Source organism: Lipotes vexillifer, unplaced genomic scaffold, assembly GCF_000442215.2.
Source record: "Lipotes vexillifer unplaced genomic scaffold, Lipotes_vexillifer_v1.1 scaffold933, whole genome shotgun sequence".
Lineage (NCBI taxonomy): Eukaryota > Metazoa > Chordata > Mammalia > Artiodactyla > Lipotidae > Lipotes > Lipotes vexillifer.
This window is the reverse complement of record NW_006770403.1, coordinates 585,252-604,743: the sequence shown is the minus strand read 5'-3', so window position 1 is coordinate 604,743 and position 19,492 is coordinate 585,252. Positions and strand designations below refer to the sequence as shown.

General features: G+C 40.6%; 1 protein-coding gene across 4 annotated transcripts in view; it reads right to left on the bottom strand.

Annotated features, from left to right (window-relative positions):
* SLC4A4 (solute carrier family 4 member 4) overlaps positions 1-19,492 on the bottom strand; it is a 350,524-nt gene that overhangs the window by 282,164 nt on the left and 48,868 nt on the right. For 3 of the 4 annotated variants that reach the window (XM_007446103.1, XM_007446102.1, XM_007446105.1), the window contains exon 2: positions 17,265-17,338. In XM_007446103.1, coding sequence (XP_007446165.1) covers positions 17,265-17,337 — 73 coding nt within the window. In that variant the 5' untranslated portion in view covers position 17,338. Of the gene's footprint in view, positions 1-17,264; positions 17,339-19,492 lie in introns of those variants that run through there. The other variant, XM_007446104.1, reaches the window with a different exon arrangement.

The window sequence follows — 19,492 nt, the reverse complement described above, 5'->3', positions numbered from 1 at the left end:
CCCGTGTCCCCTGCATCGGCAGGCGGACTCTCAACCACTGCGCCACCAGGGAAGCCCTGCATAGTATATTTGATAAATCATTTAAAAGACAGTTTACATGGGCTGATAAGATTTTAAGGTAAGATTTCTGGCTATAAAGTGTTGTTGTTGTCAACCCAACAAAAGAGTTGGGACGATTCAGAAGGTGGGCTTTCAAAGCCCAGGAGAGAAAGGTACCTTACCTTCAGAAACATAACCGGAGTCGTCACCTCCATAAAAATGGTGCCACTGTATACGCATCATGATCACAGGCCTCCTTCCTGCCTTAGGAATAAGATTCAGCTTATCCCCATCTCCTCCTGCCCCTCCCTCAGATGCTCCCCCAACCCCGCCGACTTTCCCACAGGTGGGCAAGTTTCAGACACGATGCTGCACCATGAAGCCCAGGTACCAACCGTGAATATGGTTCCTTTTAAGACAGCCCCGGGCTTCCCTGGTGGCGCAGTGGTTTAGAGTCCACCTGCCAACGCAGGGGACACAGGTTCGTGCCCCGGTCTGGGAAGATCCCACATGCCACGGAGCGGCTGGGCCCGTGAGCCATGGCCGCTGGGCCTGCGCAGCCGGAGCCTGTGCTCCGCAATGGGAGAGGCCACAACAGTTACGACACAAAAAAAAAAAAAAAAAAAAAAAAAAAAAAAAAGAGCCCCTATTTCAGACATTTTTATCAGCTTTATTAAGGTATAATTCTTCACATACCATAAAATTCACTCATTTTAAGGGTTCATATTCAATGACTTTTAGTATATTTACAGCATTGGGCAAGCATCACCATAATCCAATTTCAGAACCTGTCAACCAATCCAAAAAGATCCCTCATGCTCATCTGCAGTCACTCTCTGTTCCCACTCCCATCCCTTACTAACACTCTTAGGCTTTTTTTTTTTTTTTTTTGTTACGCGGCCCCTCGACGTTGACACTTTTGGAGAGTGTGTCTGATGTTTCCTTGTGGTTCCTCCTTTCACTTTGCCTCTACTATTGTGTGATGCTACTACTATTGTACTAACTAGCCTCCTTTTCTTCAGTCTTCTTCCTCCTCAGATATGCCTAAAACACAAGAGCTTATAAGGTGTGTATGAAGCAGGAATCTTTCAGTAACAAGTGGTTAAAGATCAGCTCAAACCCACTTAAACAAGAAAGGAAATTTATGGGTTTACTTACTGAAAAATTTAGAGGTAGATGTTAAGGCACAGTTGGCTCCAGGGACTTAAACAATGTCATCAGTACTTTGGTCCCACCTCTGACCTCTGCTTTCTTCTGAATTGTTTCCATTCTCTGGTGGTTCCTTTCATGGTGGCAAGATGGCTGCCAGCAGGTCCAGATTCATATCTGATGTTTTTTCCAGTAACTCCAGCAGGGGAAAGGCTCATCTCTGTCTTTCTGTCTCCTTGTAACAAAAATGCCAGATTTGACTCCCATTGGTTATTGGTTCTGTTTGGAGCCTGTGCAAATCCCTGAACCAATCGATGTAGGGCCCAGCCGCTCCGCGGCATGTGGGATCTTCCCGGACCGGGGCACGAACCCGTGTCCCCTGCATCGGCAGGCGGACTCTCAACCACTGCGCCACCAGGGAAGCCCTCTTAGGCATTTTTTTATCCTCTCAGTGATGGCCTCTGGGAAGCTACAATTCTCTGGTATCCACATGGCTATGAATTTTGGGGGGATCCTTACAGCACAGTAAAATAGAATACGCCTTGAGTGAGGAAGCTCTCGCCTTCCAAGAGCTGCCAGAGGAAACCAGGGCACTGAGCTGAGCAATTCAAAATGCAAAGCATCTTCCTTTTCCTCTAGTACATTACTGGTAACTAAATTTTCCTTTTCTGTCTTTGTTCAGATAAAGGAAAAGGAACAGGGTCCTGAGGTTAAACAAAGCCTTTAGGACCTCAGAGACAGTGTTTGTGTTTCATCAATTACTTCTCAAACTCTTTTCATTTCAGCTTCTTTGCCCACCAGAAAAGAGGAAGGCAGCCTCACTTTGGTGACTGGGGGAAAGGCATGCTTTCGCAAAATGATGACCAAATCGTTCATAAGCTGTATGTGCTAAGTACCAAAAAATACCAGAAATAAAATAAGCTGGAATGAAAGCATTCTTACCACCTCCACAAAATACCTGTCTTTAGAGTCAAGGGAAGCAGCATTACTGATTTTTAAAAAAATGCTATTGTTGATAAGAATATCATAGGTGATCTCAATATTTATTTTCATTAAAATACCTTTACCTGTCTCAGAGATTGGCCATGAAGATTGACGGCTATTTTTAAAATTACAACTCCCCAAATGACATCAAGCAGTGGAAGGTGTAGTATTATTTTACTTGTAAAATGCAAAGGAGAAACCTGATAGACAAGATTTCTAATTCAGCAAGAGTCTACAAAACAGTAAGATGCTCAGAGAATCAGGGACGATTACCTGCTTAATTTATGAGTGAATTTTAGGAGCAAAAGAAAAAACGTTCTCTGCCAGAAATATCAGTAAAAACTTCTTCCAAAGATAATGTAAAAAGAAGGAGCAAAAAAAATTTTTTAATAGGTAGAAATCAAAAGGAAATGGTGATTGTTTTAAATGTTATTAAAATAAAGGTTACATTCCTGCTACGCAAAATTTTGTAAAGTAAAACTACTGGAATCTGCATTTGACAGTGTTCACTTAGGTGTGAGTCAAAGGGCATTCAGTCCTTGCTTTGGCAGTGGCCTCAGTAACATGTGTTCAAATAAATACCCTGCATGCCTTTCTCTGACAGATGGTGCAAGTTCCCAACAAACTCTAAATGTCTTGGGAATATCTCACAACCCATCCACAGCCAGTACTACTGGGAAGAAAACATGGCTTTCCTGGTTATCTCTGACCGTCAGAAATCATCACTAGGTGATCCCTGTTTCTTCCATCCTCACGTGCTCCACCTCAGGTGAAAGCAGAAGTCCTGCCATGTTATCATGTCCACTTCTCCCAATTCCTAAAATATTTCTAAACTAACAGCACTGAGAGCTGCTATCATGATTTCAGGCCACCAGAGAACTTTTGCAGCTAGTAACTCTGTAGCCATTCATGTTAAAGAGGCTTTCACAGATACCCACTTCCCTACCCATGATGATTTAGGACTTTGTAGAATTAAACCCAGCAAATGAGCCAAACTAAAATTTTTGCAGTGGACTGAGTGGTTAACAACATATGCCTCTCTATGCAGGATAGATCATTAGCTCCTTTAGGAAACATGGTGCTGTGTTTATACATACAGATGATAGCAGCCATTTATGGAATTCTTACAAATATGCCAGGTTCTGGCTAGGTCTCCTACTTTTATTACCTCATGCAATCCTCACAACTGCACGAATTAAATACTGTCATTATTCCCATCGTACAGGCAAAGAAACCAAGGTTCAGGGAAGTCAAGGATATTGTCACCAGCTAACCCATAAAATCCCACAGGAGAAATATCTCTCAGGTCTCAACATCAAGAAGAGTGAGTGCTTCGTTACTGCTTTGGTGGTGCTTTGTTTGTTTTTAGGGTGGTTTTTTTTTTGTAATGTACACTATATTTACACTCCCTTATAATTGACTGTGTTTCCTTCCTCATGTTGACTGCTAGAAATAGAAGAGACAAATCTCGGGCCAACCGGTAGTAGGTAGACAGAGTTTCGGGACGTGAATTTTAAACATGAACCTTGCTATTCCAACTTTTTACCCGTTATTTTCCCTTCACATTAAACCTTTTTGGAATAAAGCAGTATGTAAATATTTTTTAAGACCTGAGATGTCAGTACTGGGGGTAGAAGCTGTGGATGGCTGGGGGTGGCTGTGAGGGAAGGTAGATTTCTAGGCAGAGATTCTGCTTGTCCTCTGGTGATCCTTTAGCTACAGTTAAATCTATAGGCCTAAATCTCTGCCCAGAAATCTACCTTCCCTCACAGCCACCCCCGGCCCCCTACAGAACTTCTCTAATACTGAGGGATGTTCCCAATTTGATTTTTATCCACACTGTTGCTCTTTCTATAATCAATGGAATTTCTGTTCTCTCCAGTTCGAAGCAAAGATTCCATGACACTTGGCACTTTACATCATTCCTTCAGAACTAATCAGCAATACTCCCCAAATATAAATTAAATACTGCCTTCTTTGGCTTATCTAAAGAACAAAATTGAGTTATTTGTAGTGAGGTGGACGGACCTAGAGTCTGTCATACAGAGTGAAGTAAAAGAGAAAAACAAATACCGTATGCTAACAGATATATATGGAATCTAAAAAAAAAAAAAAAATGAAATAAAGATGTAGACCTACTAGAGAACAGAATTGAGGACACGGGGAGGGGGAAGGGTAAGCTGGGACAAAGTGAGAGAGTGGCATGGACATATATACACTACCAAGTGTAAACTAGATAGCTAGGGGGAAGCAGCCACATAGCACAGGGAGATCAGCTCGGTGCTTCGTGACCACCTAGAGGGGTGGGATAGGGATGGTGGGAGGGAGGGAGACGCAAGAGGGAAGAGATATGAGGATATGTGTTTATGTATAGCTGATTCACTTTGTTAAAAAGCAGAAACTAACACACCACTGTAAAGCAATTATACTCCAATAAAGACGTTAAAAAAAAAAGAGAGAGAAGAAAAAATAATAATAATTAAAAAAATAAAGTAACCTGGTCTTATGCCAAGACGCCTAAAACACGTTGCAGCTATTGCCGAGGGGGATATAGGGGAGGGAGGCAAATTTAAAGAGATATGCATTATTTCTTTTCAATTATGAAAAGAACACTGTTGGAAGAGGAGGCAAAGACCCTGGATGAGTGGTAGATTATTAAAAAGATGTTGTGAAGACTTTACTTCTTGGACCAAAACGAATCGTGAAGGTTTTTTAGAAGTACATGCATAAGAAACCTTAAACAGAATCACAGTATCAAGTCCAGATGCCACAGACGTTGTGTGTTTGGCACTTTATATAATAAGAAATAGATCAGTATGTCTAATCCTAAATACTTTAATAAATAAATTGCTAGTGTATTACTCACAAACCCATAAGAGTGTCCATAACCAGTTCTATTAAGAAATGATCATAGCAACACTGCTAATTTACTTGAGCATAAATACCAGTTCATGAAAAGAAAACTCACTTTGAAAGGCATGATGTAATTTTGCAGTTAACAGAGGGTAAGTCAGCCCTTGGTTAGATGTTTGCATGAGGGTCCACACTTCAAACTGACACCACTACTCAGGACAACAGATGATTTTTATTTCTGTATTTTGGATAGGGGCAACTTTTCACATAGAAAAAAAAATAATAATGCATGTGTTTATTAATAGGTAATTGCATGCTACATATGTAATCTATTTATAGACCATTTTGAATGCTGATTAGTAATCTATTTTATTATTAAAGCTACCAATTACACTTAGGAGCAGGCATGCAAGTAAATAAATAGTAAAAGTGATGAAAAACAGGGAAATACTTTTCTTCCCACTGAACTGCATGGGAATTTTGTTCACTGAAAGCCTCCCAGAAATCCTTAAGGCAACTTGGGCTTCCCCCAAGCAAGACTGATAAGAAATCTTAGCTTGTTACCCGGTGTTTACTGAGCACAGTACTTTTAATATTTAATATTTGATGCTGATAATCACGATGACGATAACAATCTCTAGGCAAGAACAAACAGCACAAGGAAAAGGTCTCAAACAGGAGATGAGCTTATGGTGACAGCTAAATTCTTGTCCTAAAGGACAAGCTAAAGCTCAGGAAACTTCTGCACCTGCCTTATAAGTGCTCATTTTTAGCAAAACAGTCCTAATCACAGTGTTTACGTAAAGGTGAGGACCCTGTGACCACACACTGAAGTTAAGTTTCCATTACAGCTTCCATTACTAATAGCTGATAACAGAAGCTAAACTAATCAGCACTGTGTGAAGTCTGAATTAGTGAGTATTTTTTTAAAGAAATGCAACCTTATTATACTCAGTGGTCATTCATTATTTGAAGATATCTAGGCCAGAACAACCACTTGAAGGCACTACAGGAATCTACCTTGATGAATAAACAGGAGTAAAAATCACCTTATATCATTTATAAACTGCAGCTCCTGAAGGGCTCCACAATCTCTAAAAAGCTGCTTCTCCAAAGTCACTTTAAATTTGCTCTAGCAAAACCTCTTTTATATTCATATCTGTAGATATAAAATACCTATATTTATACCTATGGCTATACATTTATATTGAGATTTATATATATATATATTATATTATGTTCTATTATATATATATATATATATATATATATATAATCTGTATGTATAGAGATAGAGAGTTAGGCATTTTTATGGACAATCCGAATCCAATAGTGTCAATAAAGTGTCTTTTCCAATGTGTCTGGTGCACAAAGGTAAGTGTTGTTCTTATATCTCCCGCCTATTTCCAAAGGGGAAGAAACAAAGTACTATTTCTCCTCCTTCCCACTCCCCTTGAGCCCGGATAATAACTTGTGAACACTCTGTTCTCCAGCTAAGGCACTCCGGAACACTCACTCTGCGCACGACAAAATAGCCAACTTTAGGTCAAGTCTAACTTGTCCCTCAGCTGTTTTTTAGTCATTATGCAGAGCTTAACTGTGCAGCAGAGGCAATACCTTCCATAACCTCAATCTTCCCTCACCCGGCGCAGGAACAAATGCCATGCCATGTCCACCCTGCTCTGGGAGGGTATCCCCCAGAGCTTTCATGCTGTGAGTGCCGACCCCCAGGGCTCAGGTCTGTTGTCCTTTTACTTGACAGCACAGAGTGGAGCCAAAAGGCCTGGGAAGACCAGAGCCAGGCAGGGCAGGGCTAAGAGCGAAGAGGAGCCACCCAATAGGAAGAGATGAACCCCTGACTCATCCTGACATCCCAGAACCCCGAAAGAGCTGGAGCATTTTAATGTGCAGTACACATGCAGTCAGACAAAATCCACTTGTGAGCCAAACACAGAGAACTGACAGTTTCCATTATCTCTCTTGTGGTCACCACTTGCACAACTGAATGGCAAGTGGGACTGGAAGAGAGAAAACAATGGCTAATCCAATGGTCACTGATAACCGGATTTGCAATTGCAGCCAGAGAGGCAGCTTAGACAGACACATAAATGCGCACATTCACACTCTCATTCTAACCACATTGTTCATCTCCGACTCTATTCTGGCTTCCCTTTTAGCACTGGCCTAAGCCCTGGCTGCGCAATAGGAAGAGTGGTCCTTAGTCGCTATAGACAGATAATCCACCATATAGTCAATGTACTCACGGCTAATCAGGTATCACTAATATTAGTTCACATAATTCCTTCCTCTCACATACCTGTATATAGGTAAACGAGATGTGGATAATGCCATGGGGCTAAAACAATGACCAAGAACTAGGGAAAGTGCTTCTAGAGACTTAAACGAGCCTAGTTAAGCCCAATCCCAGAATCTTCATGACTATGGTTTTCCACATGCACCCAGAAAAGAGGACAACATTCACTGACACCGCAGCTCATAATCATACTTTTAGAGTTGAAATAACCTTAAAGATCACCTGATTAAACCTCTTCATGTACCAATGAACCCACTAAAGCCAAATAATTAATGACATAGAGGCCGGGACTCATGGTGCTCCTGGTTATATAAGGTTTCCTTTCCTACTTTCCTACTACCATGGTACCAGTCCCCCACACTACCCCCCATTTTCCATTGTCTGCAAAATACAGCCAAGGAGGGAAAAGGTAATCGATTAGGCCTTTCAAGTTAGCAACTACCTAGAAGACAAAAAGGGCTCAGGAATTCTTGAAAATGTTTCTGCCTTATAACCAGAGAATGACAAGTTTAAATCCACAACCCTTAGTACCATAAACGGCCCCAGAACATGAAGACGTTCTGGCCCTGACATCTGTCCTCCCACGAGCATCTGTGGTCATGCAAACAATGAGGCCAGCCAGGCTTCTGTCTTCTTTCTCTCTCACCTTTTCATAAGCTCTCCCAACACCTTTTATTCTTCTCCAGTTAGTTCTTTCTACGCCCTATTCTTCCGGGCGCTTCTTTAAGCTCTCATCCATCTCCTTTCCTAAATTCCTTTCCCGCTCCAGAGGAACCAGACTTCAAGCACACTTTTTTGGAATGAGCACTGCCCTGGGAAAGTCAAGAAGCTTACCTTCCTTGTACTTGTTCTTCCCACTTACTATCAGCATTACTGCAAGCAAATCACTTTACCTTCTCCAAGGCTCATCTCTCCGTGTGTAAGGTGAGAACATTGAGCTACATTTTCTCTAAAATCCTTTCTAGCTCTAAAAATTCTATAAGAATCCTAAGTATTCTAATTGGTTAAGTGTAATGGAGCACATAAGGGAAAGGCCAAAAATTTTCTACTATTTCTCCAGGTCCCTTCGCCACTTCTTCTTTTTTTTTTTTTTTTTTTTTGCGGTACTCGGGTCTCTCACTGTCGTGGCCTCTCCCGTTGCGGAGCACAGGCTCCGGACGCGCAGGCTCAGCGGCCATGGCTCACGGGCCCACCCACTCCGCGGAATGTGGGATCTTCCCGGACCGGGGCACGAACCTGTGTCCCCTGCATCGGCAGGCGGACTCTCAACCACTGCGCCACCAAGGAAGCCCCCTTCGCCACTTCTTATGAGGATAGCTTTCTCTTTGGGCACTCTTCAGTCTACTCCGATTTGACTCTTTACTAACCATGCCACCCAGATTGCTAACAAAAGCCACCAAGCACTTTTTTCTGCCAAAGCCACTGGTTACTTTTCGCTCCTCATCTACTTGACTCCAGGCAGCACTCAGCACGGTCGGTCACTGACTCCTTGCTGAAAATGCTTTTCTCTTGGCCTCAGACAAACCCTTTTCTTGGTTACCCTCCAGCTTCTATGATTGCTCCTTCTCAGTCTCCAAAGGTTGGCAGAGCAGAGCCCAGCCCAGTCCTCTTCTCACTCTATTCTCTCCCCTCGGTAATGTCATCCATTCCTATGGCTTGAAATGCTAGCTATCTCCCTGGGATTCCAAAACTTACATCTCCAGCCCTGCCCTTTCTTTTTAGCTCCAGTTGTGTAGCCAAGTGCCTGCTTTAGAGTTCTACTTGGATGTCTCACAGGGGCCTCAGACTCAAAAAGCTGAATGCCTACCATCCTCCACTACTATTCCTCCAGTGTTCCCCATCGTACAAATGGCACATAAGTCTCCCAAATTGCTCATAGCACAAATCCAGAAGCAATCACCCCCACCCACCCATCTGTCCATCAGCTAGTCCTGGCAATTCAACCCATCTTTTTATCCCTCTAATCTAACCCCAAATCATCTCTCAGCTGAATCTTAGCAACAGTGTCTCACCACTTTTATCTTTGCCCTGTTGGGATGCTCTCTCCATCCATGAGCCAAATAGATCTTTTTTAAAATGCAAATTTTGTCTTGTCACTTCCCTGCTTACAACCCTCTGCAGTGGCTCCCCGGTGCACCCTCAATAAAATCCTAAATCCTTAGCATAGTATAAAAGGCCATGAATTATCTGGGTTCCATCCACTTCAGGCCACTCTCTCCCTATTCACGTAGTCTAGCCACATGGGCTTTATTTTCACTTCTCAAACAGGCCTCTTTCTCACCACTGGGCCTCCACACACTCTGCCTGGGAGGCTTCCCTCATTCCTGACCTAGCTAACCCTCTTCACCCTTTAGGTCTCAACTTAATGTCACTCTATGGGAGATGCATACCTTGGTTTCCCATGTAAACTCACCCACCTATATGATACACTCTCTAAATTATCACATCAAACAACCTTGTGTCCTTAATTAATGACTCGTTTATTTGACCGCACATTAATTATGTCCCTAATTGGAATATATTATCACTTTCAATGATACATATGAGCCTAAAAAAGCAACATATTAGAGCTTATATATCTGCAACTGTTGGTTACCATTTTGATAAGCTTAAAGAAAAAGTTAATAAAAGCACTGTCCATCAGAGTCAATAAGAAGAGTTAACATAGATATTAATCAACTAATTTGTTAATCACCAGATATCAGTACTAGCTTTAGTCTGAAAGCATTCTGCAGTCACAGCAAGCACTGGTGAGAAAGTGTTAAGCACAAAGATAAATCACCTGCAAGGAATATAACCAAGGAAGATAACATCTTAAATTTACAGGGTTCATTCTGGGGATTTCAAATTAGTTTACTTATATCCCTAGCAAAACTAGGAGATAAGGAAGCACCAATGCTGTTTCTTTGTATGAAAAACTGAGATTCAGAAATTAAGTAATTCGTCAATGGCTTACTGCAAATATCAAAGTATTTTTCTGGTGTTATCCAAGAATCCTTAGAGCATCTCTAGCAGGTGGATAAGAAGATAGGTTATTAACTGCACTCTGTACAAAGGAAACATAACCACACAAACATGATTGGCCTCATGTTACCCAGTAAGGCGGGGCAGAGCCAAGAACAGAAATAGGTCCTAAGACTCCTGGTTCCCCACCATGTTCTTTAACCCACAGCAGACTGAATAGAAGTATCTCAACCCAGATACTGACTGAATTTGCCAAATACCTATATCCAATGGATTTGACTGCGAGCTTTCATTTAACATCCAAGACATTGTCTTTATTTTTCAACAGGGATAGAATCGTGTTGAAAATTTAATAATCAGCTGGAGAGTAGGGTGGTGATTTAACTAATCCATAAATGCGAGATTCTGGCCCTCTAAAGCTGATATGTTGGCCAATTTTACTAAAATTCAAACACTCGTTTTTATTTCCAGAAGTTTTGGCCTTATAAAAGTTATTGAGTATCCCACCATGAAAAGAGTTGGTAAAATCACGTCCGGAGAGGTTTAAGTAAAGTCTGTTCTCCTTTCAAAGTCAATACAGTATCAAGAAAGGTGAACATGTTGGATATAGCACTTAGGATAGCTGCCTTGTAATTCTAACTCTATAGAAAGGTAAAAACAATTAACCAGATTTAAAAGCTTTTGCAGCTATTCAGGGAAGGGAGTTATTTAAGTCGCCTCTACTGCTGATTCAATGGATGTCACTCACCACCCTCCCTCCCTTCACCTTCATCCCACCTGGCAATCAGCAGCTTCAGAGGTACAATATTTGGAACCTCCTGTGAAATCCTGCCATGGCAGGCTCTCACCTCAGTCCCCTAAATGCTATCAGCCAAAAAAGTAAAACAAAACAAAACGAAACCAAATCCCACCAGTGTGCTCACAGGAGAAATGGGAGAGCCTCAACTGAGCTTTATTCAGTTTTATTCCATTCTTACTCTACTCTCCCTCATCAGTCCCAATTTTCAATTCCCCCAGTGACTCTGAATCTTGTAATGATAAAAATGGAGAAATACTTAGCTCAGGTTTGAATACTTAGTATTACTTCTATACTATTGAATAATCTCATTGAAATGGCACCTAAATTACATAACAGCCAGTAGGGGACAGAATTACCCTAGTCTATGCTGCAGAGCAAGGAAGGGAAAAAAAGGAAAAGTATATATATACATATTTATACATATTACATATATAATAGACCCTTGAATCCTCCTCATTGGTAGGAAAATATCATACACTTAAATCTGTTTTCCAGAAAAAGTAACTTTGCAGGCTTTATTAGACAGTGGGCATGCATTTGTAATTTACCCTGTATGCAATTATAGTTAGTGTGTCTCTTCTTGAAAAACGAGACAGTTTCACAAACTAGGGGTAATGTCTATCGGAGCAGTCTAACCATGGAAATCAGATCTCACGCCCAGAGCTTAAAGGGAATCAGAATGAGTCCAAAGAGAAATAAACAGCAGGCCTCAGGAAACTTCTCTTGACCTTTCTAGCTTTCCTTTTCCAATACAAGAAGCAGTAGGTAAGCGTGGTTATTAGGAAGGCAAGGGATAGATGCCTTGCTAAGATGAATTAAGCAAATAACAAACATCCTTTCGGTCAGTTTGAACTTTTTGGAATGATAATCATCATGGAAAATTACTGGTGATGGGAATTCCCTGGTGGTCCAGTGGTTAGGACTCTGTGCTTTCACTGTTGTGGGCCCAGGTTCACGGGCTTTCAGCTGGAGCCACAAGGAGAAAGCAGCAGGACACTGGGAAAGGTCTGCGTGAGCTCAACATGCTCTGGGAACCCAAGCATCAACCCTTAAACACCTCACCGCATTTCCTTCAAGCTCTCCAACGTGTGGATACATTGTTTCTTTCAAGAAGGCTTTTCCTTCAGCAATATTTGCCCAAGTATTTCCTCTGTACACACTGTTTCGGAGCAATTAGAGTGAACAGGAGAGAGGAGGTCAGCAAAATGCAACCGGACACTTACATCCTGCGCTCAGAATAGCGCCAGCTTGGACTCACCCCTCCCTTCCCAGCTGATAGGTTTTCATTCACTCCTTCTCGGCAATTACGTTTTTGACCATTGTAATTATTAACAAATGTCCACCAGGCCCCACTTTTTCTTTAGAATACTACCTCCTCCAATACACATAAATACATCATCACAATATCCTCTAGTGAAAAATAAGTTTAAGTCATTATGATTTCATGTCTGTAAAATGTTGAGATCCTGACCTCCAAAACTACAAAAGCCACCATTTCATCATTTTAGTCTCTCTCCTCAAAATACAGAGCAGAGGAAGGAAGAAGAATAAGGTGGAGGTGTTTTAGGGGCTTCTTTTTCTTATCAATATAAATGATATAAATATATCAGCGATCTTTGCAAAATCAAATGGGATTAATAGCAAACATAGGATCATCAGAGACTATATCATCTCATTTGACTAAGAGAAGTAAGAGAACCAAATTTCTAACTAAAAAAATTTAAACAAAGATTTTAGAGGACTATATAAAGTAATTCTATATATGCTTCATTCAGTTTATTTACACATTCATTTATTCATTCTTTCTTTTAACAAAATATTTAGTGAACGTCTACTTTGTTCCAGACCCTGTCCAACTTTTTTACTTTTATTTCCCTAAAAATAACCTTCCTGTAAATTCCATGCATTTTCAAGCATACTCTCTCTCTTAATATCCATCAGTAGACATAAGAATTTGTAGAATTATTCTTCCATTTGGACAGATGGGAGCACACTTCCTTTTGGACTTGGTTTTCAATGGAAGAGGAAAACCGCCCCAATGTATCATAATGGCATTTAGAGCACCGATCAAACTTCAGAAATGCAGACCCATTTCAGCCAATATTGTCTTGCTGTACTTTATGCTTCCTGAGTTCCTGGGTAGGCTTGATGTTAAGAAAAGGCCCCTCCTCGTGAAGTCAGAGTTGCCAAGGCTTGCCGGGGAGTTACCTAGCCTTGCAGAGCCAAGGCTTTATCTCAAGGATAAGGTGGAGTTTGCTCTTTTTCCCCTATTGCAAAATATGAGAATATTAAGTAATCTGTTTATATCATACAGATCCAAAATCCTGGCTGACTTTTTAACGGACAAAATATCCATAGAATTTCTTCCTCTAGAAAAAGCTACCTGGGATCTTTCTTCCTATCTCAACCCTGGTCCACCCAACAAAGTTTGCCCATTTCCATTAAGTGTGTTTGAAATGAAAAATCAATCTTGTTCGTCATAGTGGGCATTTCTGGGTCACTCTGGTAATGTCAATTTGTCATTTATAGACCAATTCTGTGGAAATGCCTGGGCGGGAGCCTCTTCGTAGAGACAAATATGATATCTGAAATGTTACAAATTTTAAATGAGTTTATCCACAGTAACCACTCTATGCCAAAAATGTTAGCTTTACAAAACACAGTAGAAGGTAACCACTGAAAGAACAGACATACAAGCCTCTCTTTATTTTAAAGATTAAATTCGACACTTGGTTTCCTTTCTCAAGTGTATCTTTTTAAACCATTAACACAAATGCACATGAGGCAAATTATATGAAAACGAGCTTTAGGTCTTTAAATATATATCTCACATAGATAAATTCATTATTTAAACAGAAGATGACTCCTCTTCTGACTCACTCTATTCTTAGTGAGTTTTGCAGCTGACGGTTTTCTACTGAGTTTTTAGAATGTGGATTAAGTGTCACACCACCCACTGAGAGTAAAGTTGAAGCAGGTGAACTGAGGGTATGGTTGGAAATCTCCGCCTGTCTCCCCTGCTCAGAGCTACAGCGTTAGAAAGAACTACCAGGGAGCATCTGACTCTTCTTGCCTTCAGGCTGAGCTGAATCCAGTCACCCCAAACTGAGCGACCTTAAGAAGAATTTTCAAAGCATAAACGTTTCAGAGTAACTAGAGTTACTGGAAGTCACCCTAATAATCATTTAATGGGACTGCATCTTATTCGTGCAAATTACTTTAAGAAACAAAGTTTTATCTTAAGTTCACTTGTGCCATGTGTGCTGCAATATACTTCAACCACGTTTATCCAAGAAGCAAGAGAAATAAATACTTGGATAAAAGGAAACATTTGATAACAGAAATGTTAGGTATTCCAGCTCCTTCTTCACCACACACACGCTTCAGGAAGAAAGCCCCTCAGCTCCTTGCCCTTTGAATTTCTGATCCTTAAACCTGGAGCACTTACTTCTGCCATAAACGTACCAGAAACTCAGCTGCTTCGTAACAAAAACAACAGTCTGCTTTCCTTCAAGTATACTCTATGCAATTAAAAATATGAGATAGACTCACATCCTTGCAGAAAACATTCCCATCAAAATCTTGATTAGCAGTCTTGACAGTCAAGTCATCTGTTTCTTCACTCTCAACCACTGGGACCATGAATAAGCCATCAAGCCCATCTCCATTTCAACTTCTTTACACTTTCACCTAGAGTTACTACAAAATTTAAGTGCTAGGTGAGAAAATGGATGAAGCCAGGTGAGAAAATGGGAGGGTCAACTGGGAGGGCACTGAATTAGAAACAACAGTTCCTAATGACTGTTTCATGACTTCTGCTATAAGGAGCCCATACTGTTGGATGTTCTCCACCAAATAATGGCCATAAGCAACCATCCTACAGGGCCTCAGGATTCAACCACAGGCAACTAGCTAAACATGCTTTGAAAGAAATGTAATCAACCCAAGCTCCACTCACTGTGAAAGATAATCATTAAAACAGAAGTCTTACCAGAATAGGAAAATACACAAAATCCATGTGGCAAGTTAAGTCATCACAAAGACAATTTTACAGATATTTCTACCTTTTGCCTTTTTTGTTTCTCCAGAAAGAAACCCAGCTACAGATTTGTGTGCTATTCATTACAGTGTTGTCTTAATTTTGTGCTTGAAAATCAAGGGGAAAAACTTCTTAGTCAAAGCCTTAGGAAACCCATGTACAATATCTATCCTACTGCAGCAGAGTGCTGTCAATCCTATAGACCTTACAAACTCAAGAGGTGATTTACATCTCCTGTGAACTTAGCTAGAAGGTTATTCTCAAGGAACACACACACACAGAGAACACATCTCACCCCCAAGCTTTCTCACAGATTTTTCTACTTTAATTGTCCTGAAATTATAGGATATTTGCTCATTCCTACAATATTTCTTATATTCACATGCTATAACTTTAAGATTCTTACCTCCCCTTTGACACTGGGACAGTGACAGAGTCAGCACAATGAAGACTTAGCAGCATGGGTTACTAGAATCTTCAGACAAAGTTTTACTATTTTGCTTTCACTAACTTGGCATTTTCCCACAGTCATGTTGTAAAAGTGCAAGGAACCCATAAAACAATATGAAAGAAAATATTGTGGTTTCCTTTTTCCTAAGAAACGTAGGCATCAAACTCTTATTATTCAGTCTCAAGAGCATACATGTGGGAAGTGGGGAGATGGGGGGCTGGGGGAACCAACACTCCAGCACTACAGGGTCAGAAGAAACTTACCTAGGAAACATAATGGCCACACTATTCACACTATCCCAGGTGGCACAGGAGTACCACTTGCCTGGGACCTGGTGTTCAGTCTGGTTGACGAATCACTCCAGAACACACAGTATCCACCTTCTTTTTCCCAACTCCACCACCCGTCTGTTCCAAGTCTTTGGTAGGCATTAGGTAATTACCAAATGGTACCCATCAGACTGGAGTTTCCAAAATACATATGAATCCTTTCTCAGGTGATTTTAAAGGGCAGAATTTAAGACATGGTTCACCAGGAAGTCTTACTTAACTTTATGAGTACTTTCTAGAACCTTGATTATTTTTAAAACTGTCATTATAAATGTTGTATACCTGTCACGCCTTCACATAATTATTTTAATAAATATTAATTAAGCCCTGCCTTATGACTGTCAAATAAATAGTATTATTCCCACATCATTGATAAGTCAAGAGACAAGAGAAGAAAAGGCACACTGAAAGCACCATAGCACCAGCTAAAATTTAACTCTTATTTGATTTTCAACTGGCACTGGAGAACATTAATAAAAGAGGTCCTAGAGATTTTTTAAGTAAAAAATGCTTGTCTCAGAAACTAACACACCATTGTAAAGCAATTATACTCCAATAAAGATGTTAAAAAAAAAGAGTAAGAGCGAGAACATCAAGAAAGGGTGTACAGATATAGATACTGAAAAGATAATAATAGAATATTATAATAGACTTTTGGATAGCAAAAAAATAAACTACCCAAACTCAGTCCAAAAGTGTATAGATACAGTGAATAGATAAATGTATTCATTCATTAAATAAACTGAATCTGTAATTTAAAACTTTCCCACAAAGAAAAGTAGCCCCAAGTGGCTTCCCTGAAAAAAAAAAAAAAAAAAAAAAATGCTTGTCCATCTTTTCTTAACTGAGACACAACCATAATTACCACTGTTTAACTCCTCAGCTTAGCCCCATGTTTCCTGCAGTAATGGTATCGTTCTCTCTCTGCAACATCTGTTTTTCTACCCTGCAGGCTATAAGAAAGAATATTAGAAGATAGTGCCAAATACATTTATATAAATCTAGCAGCTTCCTTGAATTAGTCATTGGAAGGTAGTTAATATTATCTGGCAAAATATTTATTTTTGACAGAGAGGCACAGCTAACATAGGCACCTGCTTCAAAGCAAGACCTTTTTGTTGTTGTTGTCAACCATGCGGGACAACACTGATTCAGATTCTGATGGTCCACGGAAGTTCTTAGAATTACTCTGTGTTGAAGCAAAATGTGGAGATTAATGAAACTCCACAGATAGGCTTGGGTTTTTAACTTCCAAATTATAAGATACATGAAATGCGTGAGTGCTATTATTTACAAAGACATACGTATATGAATATACACTTCCCCAGACCCAGCGAGCTCACCTTCTACTTCTTCTTCATCACACACATGCTTAAGGAAGGAAGCCCCTCTGTCCAGGACAGCTTCATCCTCCATCCTATAGTAATAAAAAAGAAAAAAAGAATGCTCAGACTTCTCCTGGAGTGAGCCACTGGACACAGCCCAGCTTCTGGGCAGGTGAACCTGCAAGCTGCTGTTCATGTTAACAGGGCAGAGTCCCTCTTCCTTTGGTGTCTGCTGCTGCTTCACTCCTTCAGCTCCTCTCATTGGTGCTTGAGAATATGCCGGTCCCACATAGCTTCAGTTCTAACCTTGACAGGGCACCCGCAGGGACAGGTAAGAGAAAATCATCTCGATCCTTTAGGCTGGATGCTGGCGGGTCTCCCCTTTGGGATGCGCCCCCAAAAAAAGATGAAAGGGAAAAAAAAATACCAAGAGAGGAAGTTTGGTGTGCCTGGAGTGCTCGTGATGATCGTTTGTGGAAATCCAGCTTCAGTGCTTAGCTCTTTAAACACCCACTGCATAAAAATGTATACCCTCACACACACACACGCACACATGCACACCCACCCACGCACAGAAAGCGACAGGGAGTTAGGCTAGTGCACAGTGGAAGCCTAGCTTCCAGCCAGCCTCTTAACACCAGCACAGCCCAGTGTTCTCTGTTGAGTGGCAAGCTTTGAGTCACATGTTGGCCTTACGGAAATCTGACATCTGAGGATTATCCAGCAACCCGGCTTCGGCAACAGTCACATATATATGCCACCCATTCATTCATTTTCCACATTCTTAATCACACGTCTCTCTCTACGTATATCTGTCCCGTTAACTCTTCCCTGAAGGGCATAAAGTTGTTCATTTTGTAGCCACATTATGCTGTCCTCCTGTCGCCTTACATAATAGGATGTCTGCAATTTCCTATGCTGAATAAGACCTCAGGATCCAACCAAGTAAGGACAGCGTTTGTACGGCCTCCAGATGCCAAACATGTCTCTGGTTTATAGAATAAGTTAAGGTTTATTTCCATATTCTGTGACTTCTTTTCATTGCATTAACTTTGACATACAGAATTCCACCAACTCTATTTATAGTGAAAGCAGAAAGAAATCCCGAATTGCTCAAATGCTGCTTGTGTCGTACCGGTCTAGAAACAAAGAACATTCTCTGAGGACAGCTGTCCTACGTCATACCGTACATGAGCTCTACCAGAGAATGAAATGTTCACTCTGTATTCCATTCATCCAATTATATGCTCGGGTATTGAATACCGTACTGTAGGTCTGCTTTCCATACTGTCTGTATAACTTATCCTTGTGCTTCCCATATTTGTTAGCATCTACGTGATATGCACTGAATTCACTTTTTCTTCCTTTCTATTTTAGGAGCTTCTCACAAAGCTACCATCTGAGCTTAAAAAAGTCAGAAATATGGTGTCAGGTAGACCTGGATTTAAAAAACCTAGCTCTACCTCTTAGTATTTCTATCACCTAGAGCAAAGTATCCAACTTTTTCGAGCCTTGGTTTTACCATCTCCAAAATAGGGGGAAATAATATCAACCTTGTAGGAAATTCAAATCAGGTAACACACATGAAAGCACTCAGTTTTGTGCCTAGCACCTGTTACATGTTTAACAAAGGTTTGTTTCCTTCCTTTCTTCTTCACCTGACCTTTATTGGTGGACAATGCCATTAAGAAACTCATTACTTTTGGAAACTTGCAGAATATCCTTTTTCAGGGATGTGGGTCTTACGGGTAAAAGTTCATCTTTTTTCCTTTTCTCTACTCAAACTAAAAATATAAAACTAAATAAAAACAGGACATGGATCAGCCAGCAGGATCACAGTAGAAAAGAAAATGCCTTGAAGATCTGAGAGGTCAAGTCAGTTACCAGCCTCTGTGAGCCTCTGGTTCCCATGAACATTAAATAATCCAACATATTCACTGATTCAGCAAATATTTATTTAGTATCTGCTATGTTCCTGGCACTCTTTGAGAGGGAGGGGAATACATTTTTGAATAAGGCTGACAAAATGCCTCAGAAACTAATAATAAATAGATGAACAAGGTAATCTTAGCATTAATTGCTTTGCAGAAAAAAACAATAATAAGGCAGGGGGCTACTTAGCATAAGGTGGTTCAGATGTGGATTCTGAGGAGGTGACATTTGAGCAGAGATGAAAATGATAGGAAGGAACCAGGCATTTGACAATCTGAGGGCAGAACATTCCAAGCCAAGGGAATGGCAAGGGC